At 37.3% G+C, this 6,000-nt stretch overlaps 1 protein-coding gene across 2 annotated transcripts in view; it reads right to left on the bottom strand.

Moving 5' to 3' along the window:
* Window positions 1-235: 235 nt before the first annotated feature.
* LOC106141103 (protein Shroom2) overlaps window positions 236-6,000 on the bottom strand; it is a 74,581-nt gene continuing 68,816 nt past the window's right edge. For both annotated transcript variants that reach the window (XM_060944975.1, XM_060944976.1), the window contains exons 12-14: window positions 5,744-5,822; window positions 4,244-4,835; window positions 236-3,559 (exon numbers count right to left, since the gene is read on the bottom strand). In XM_060944975.1, coding sequence (XP_060800958.1) covers window positions 3,454-3,559; window positions 4,244-4,835; window positions 5,744-5,822 — 777 coding nt within the window. In that variant the 3' untranslated portion in view covers window positions 236-3,453. The remainder of the gene's footprint in view (window positions 3,560-4,243; window positions 4,836-5,743; window positions 5,823-6,000) is intronic.

Raw genomic sequence — 6,000 nt, 5'->3', positions numbered from 1 at the left:
TTTAAGCAATGGGCTAACCGTCGTATTTTAATCTCAATTTCATATTTTTTAAAGCCAGCTGAACGTGGCCTTTCAGTCTTTGTGAGATTGTTAGCTCTGTAAGGGATAATACGTAATTATATTTCTATACCTATCTACTTACGTTTTAAATTCTTCGGTTCTCAGTAATAGGAGAACTTTATGGAAATCAATGAAAACAATTTTACAAGTACAAATACATTTATTCAATTAAATACATAGGCATATTGTCCTGTAAATATGATCAGTGAACCCACTGCGGAATGTAGAGAAAGTGGAACAGTGTTGGAGATGAGATGGCCCGGATTAACAAATAAAGACTTGAAGATTACATTTTGATTTGACACAGTTCATTTTGCAATATAACAATCAAGTTCCAAATCATAAAAAACAGTTTGAAATTTTTTTTTCATGGTATCGTGCATTCTTTGCCGTACCCATAGCAATAGGAATAATGAAGACAATAGACACTTCTATAATTATTATTATATTATTTCGAATTTTATGTTCCAACCCCTTATGGGGTTTTGATTTAGTCCATTGTCAAATCTTACAATACTCATATCGAGGGAGGGATGGTCTGAATAAGAAAAAAAAATTATCAAAAAGATTGTTGAGTATTGATACAAAACCCAATTTTCTATCAGTTCTCGCATTTGCTGGCACGTTCATAAGGAAGTTGGTATACGGTAAATAATCCAGTGCCATAATTAAAATATTTATTGGATATCTAAGCCAAAAATGACAACGAACGCTGAATACTTGGGAACCAACGCAAAATAATGAAATGAAAGATTTCATACCTAATAAATAATCTCACCAAAATAAAGCTTCACTAGTCAAAACACATAAAACCTAATTCATTTAGTTAGCCGTAACTCCTCCCGAAATCTTATAGGTAAACAAAAGAGATCGCAAATAGATTGAAGTTCATGGATTTTATATTTCTGTTGTCGCGCTGCAGTCTCATTTATAAACTAACGAGATTACTCTCCAATATTAACTGACCAGCGGATGAGTATTTAATTTAATAACTTTGAGAAATCAGGAGCAATAAGTCTTAAAACAAGGCACGGTCGTACCATCCTTTTCTGATTGCATCTATTTGTCTGATTCTAGACGTGACGAGCTACTACACAAGAGATGACGAGCGGAGATATTTTTGGCTGATGTCCAGACAGCCGCAGGTGTTTGTTACGTTCTCGCCTGTAAACGTGTGATATGTTTCAGATTAATATCGTGATTTCAATTAAAACCGTCTAGTTACTACGCTGACGGTTTCAAAAGCTATAAACACGTGCGTTGCGCGCCAAAAACAAACAGCTGATTTCGATGCGCGATTATTTTTAAAGTAGGTTATGTACGTTCCATTACAAGAAAATTATCCATTTTATTTTAAGTTAGGAGTTCAATGATTCTATTTTTAAAACTACTTTTAATCTAAATGTAAATGTGAGCAAGGAATGTTTGAAATAAACAAAAATTCATTACATATGAAAAATATGACTCGATTTACATACATGGCTATTCTAATAAAATATATTATCTACCTTTACGATACATACAGCATTAATTACATCTTAAATTTAAAATTAATAAAAATATATTTACGACGACAAAAAGTTAAATGTGTACAGCGTTATAATGTTAACTTTTTTACATCAACATAATTTAATCCTCCTTCTACGAGCCGAAATAAATACTAAATTCTAACGTCAGCCGGTGTTAAGCTTATTTTTTGCTTTTGCTTTGCACCCGGTACAGTACTTCGATACAATTAAAATCACTACACTAACTAGATCCTTCTAAATTTCCTTATAGACTTAATGTACCTATTACAATATATAAAATTAATTTACAACTTTAAAACACTTCAATAAGAGAAAGGGGCTATTCTATTATTGCGCATTGAGCGTTTGAATTTGTCAAGTCAATGAGAACTTATTATGCTTTTTATACATGGCTTAATACCTGTACTTTTTTTTAGGTTGCAGTTTCGGTACTCAAGTACTGGAAAATTTTAAGATGTTTTTCTTAGTCTAATAATCTAGCATTATGCATCTGCTTTCTTTTTTCAAGTCAGTCAAAAACAGTAACCGCATCTGTACAATTAAACTGTAAATTGAAAGGCGACAATTTTACTGACTTAAACAAAATATTGAAATATTTATCAATTGCAAGTAAAATATTGATGGGACACAGCAAAGACGTACATACTCTTACCACAGTATGTATTTTGCATACAGTAATGGAAATCCATAGTCAAGTAAGAAAAAAAGTTATCAAGAAAATGATCCATATACCGTAGGTACGGCATGGATAAGTCTTTTTTTTTGATACGTTTAAACTTCGCTTTAAATTACTAACACATTGTAATTAACACAGGTTTTAATGTGTAAATACTTTTTTTGTCAACAATTCCACTTAAATAGATCTCAGGCTTTCTTTTTTAACAGTACATATCTCTCTCTCTCTCATCCTGGCGTGTTCCTTCCAGTTGGACCCTCCGCAATAAAGCCTCTGGGCCGGGTGACTGTGGTCTTACTTCTCTCTTTCTTATTCAATACTAGCAGTGCCCGCGACTCCGTCCGCGTGGAATAGTTATTTTGGGCATCATTGAAGCCCTCATGGATAAATAATTTTCCCCGTTTTTATTCACATTTTCCATTATTTCTTCGCTTCTTATAGTTACATCGTGATGTTATATAGCCTAAAGCCTTCCTCAATAAATGGTCTATTCAACACAAAAAGAATTTTTCAATTCGAACAAGTAGTTCCGCGTAAGCGTAAGCGCATAAGCGCGTTCAAACAAACAAACTCTTCAGCTTTATAATATTAGTATAGATTGGATTACGCATTTGACTTCCATCTCACCTGATTCTAAATGACAATGAAGACGCATATGTTACATGCCTATGCAAGGGATATCCATTTATTCTAATATTTTATTCTCTATCCACCTCTTCCGGTCAGTACCTATCTATAAATGTATATTTATACGCCCTTTGCTTTGGTTTTAACACGCTCAGATCCTTGAAAAAAAAAGGTTAAAACTACTTATTTTTATTTCTATTATTTATCTAAATATCAGCCAGATCTTCAAACAGCGTAGCACCTGTCATTCAAATTGAACGTGTGTGAGATAGACTTCACATTGGCAGTTATAATGTATGGAGTCAGGAACCCGCGTTCACACTGGCGGTCGTAACGTATGGAATTGTAGGCGCGTGTTCATACTGCTAATCGTAATGTATAGTGTGATAAGCGTATATTCACATTGGCCATCGTTTTTCATTTTCACACCGGTGCAGAAAAAGGCGCGTAGTGTCAACACAAGCGTTTGTAACGTATGAGGTGATAAACACTCGTTCACACCAAGTATTGTGATGAACGGACTGCTAGTTGTTTGTGATGTATGGAATGTTAGGCGCGCGTTCACACCGGCGTGCCGAAGTCCGGGTCCCCGTCGCCGGCGAGCAGCGAGTGCTGCCCGTTGCTGAGCGTCGCGGCGCTGCCGACCACGCGGCGGGCGGACCCTATCCTGTTGGAGTGGATACAAATATTCATTCATTCATTCATTCATATAGTCATATCCCTTGCCGAGTAACAGCCTTGAAGAGACTGATAGGCCACGTTCAGCTATGGCTTTATGATAGAACTGAGATTCAAATAGTGACAGGCTGCTAACCCATCGCGTACTAGAATAATCCCAAGGTTATTAGCCTAATATTTTAGTCGTCTTTTAAGACATGCATGTCATTGATACGGTGTGCTCATAAAGCGCCTGGAACCACACATATAATAAATATAATGATGATATTTATTATATGTAGCCCTCAAGGATGAATAATTTTCCCCGTTTTTTTTCACATTTTCCATTACTTCTTCGCTCCTAAAAGTTGCAGCGTGATGTTATATAGCCTAAAGCCTTCCTTTATAAATGGTCTATTCAACCTGAATAGTAGTAGTAGTTCCTGAGATTAGCGCGTTCAAACAAACAAACTCATCAGCTTTATAATATTAGTATAGATATATTTCGAAGGCAAACTAGTTTGTTCGTTTGCATCGACTTCACAAACACACGAACTAAATGTAACTTGTTGGCTTGAAAAATGACTTTTTAAAGTGATTCCAACGGGAATTGAATGGGAAGAACGGCATTTTTTTATTATAACGCGGGAGGAGTGGTGGGCGAAAACTAGTTCATATATAAAATCAACATTACCTGAACCCTTTACTTTCTCTTCTCACCGCTTTGACTTCTCCATTGGTCTTGGGCTTCTCATTTCTATCTCGCGTGGGAAAAGTGGGAGTGGGCAAGTCTGGCAGTAGTGGGGCAGTGGGCACCTCCACTAGTGGGGTTGCGGGCAAAAAGGGCCCTGGGGCCGATCGGGCCGTGGGTACCGTAGGGTCTAAAGGTATAGTAGGACCTGCAGGTATTGTTGGACCTGAAGGTATTGCGTGGCCTTGCTGTATTGTAAGGCCTGGTATTGTTGGACCTGAAGGTATTGTAAGGCTCGGTTTTGTGGGACCTGAAGGTATTGTGTGGCCTTGTTGAATTGTAAGACCTGGTATTGTTTGACCTGAAGGTATTGTAACGCTCGGTATTGTAGGACCTGAAGGTATTGTGTGACCTTGCTGTATTGTAAGGCCTGGTATTGTTGGACCTGAAGGTATTGTAGGGCCTTGTGGTATTGTAAAGTCTGAAGATTTCGTGGGACCCGGTGGTATGATGGGTCCCGAAGGTATTGTGGCCCCCGGCGGTGTTGCAGGTCCCGGGTTCAGCTCGAGGTCCGGCGACAGGGGTGACTCCGGAACTGGATAAAGTTTAGCGTACTTAGCTAGCAATACTTGATGACGTATTGACATGATTAAAAAAAGAATTAAATTATTTTATTAATAAATAGTAGCTAATATAATAATGTTCACGAGGTGTCGAAAAATACAAAACATGATCGACAATGGGATGAGAATAAGCTTGCATACACACATACAAAAAATCACGTCTCTTTCCCGGAGGGGTAGGCAGAGATAACATGTTTCCACTTGTCACGAACTTATCGCGAGCATTTTATGAAATATTCATTAATGCCTATGAATACGTCTTTTCAAGTCTGTTGGCTCCGTTTACCCCGCAAGAGAAATACACGTGATTATATGTATATGATATGATGTATGTATGTACGTGGGTTCATGATAAATTGGAATGAATTTTAATGATCTACATATGTCAACAGCACAAAAACCAGGTCGCAGTTACCAGGTCACATATGAATGACGGAATGAATGAATGAAATAATAAGATGTGTATGCGCACCCAAAAAACTCACTTTTTGCTAAACCGTGTCTAGTGCAAATATGGAACACTATACTCTACAGTCATAAGTACTCAAAATGTATTTTAAAATTATTATTAATCAATTATTATTAATTAATTATTATTATTTCGACTGGACAAACATTTAAAAACACAAGTGCGGTGATGTACATGAATCAGCTTTAAGCTGATAGTACTAACATACATACATACATGTAATCACGTCTATATCACTTGGAGGGGTAGACAGAGCTAGCAGTCTTGAAAGACCTGCTAGCTCTGTCTACCCCGCGAGGGATATAGACGTGACTAAATGGTTGTATGTACAATTACTTAGAGCATGTCGTGTTGACTTTAAATAAAAAAAAAAAACAAATAATTAAAAAAAATGCGCATGCGCATACTCACGTGTGTCCGAGAGTGTGGTGTCGGTGAGCGTGTGCTCGTCACAGTCGACGCGGCGGTACGCACCTTTACTGCGCCAGTCCTTTGGTGGGAGCAAATTGTATAGTTTTTACAGTGTACGTATACATATATCAATCTCGTCTATATTCCATGCGGGGTAGACAGAGCTAACAGACTTAAAAGACTTAAAGGCCACGTTCAGCTGTGTGGCTTTATGATGGCATTGAGATTCAAATAGTGACGGGTTGCTATCCATGCGG

The sequence above is a fragment of the Amyelois transitella genome, chromosome 7 (genome assembly GCF_032362555.1).
Source record: "Amyelois transitella isolate CPQ chromosome 7, ilAmyTran1.1, whole genome shotgun sequence".
In the NCBI taxonomy this organism is placed as follows: Eukaryota; Metazoa; Arthropoda; class Insecta; order Lepidoptera; family Pyralidae; genus Amyelois; species Amyelois transitella.
Note: the sequence above shows the minus strand (reverse complement) of the source record. Positions and strands in the feature narration are given on the sequence as shown.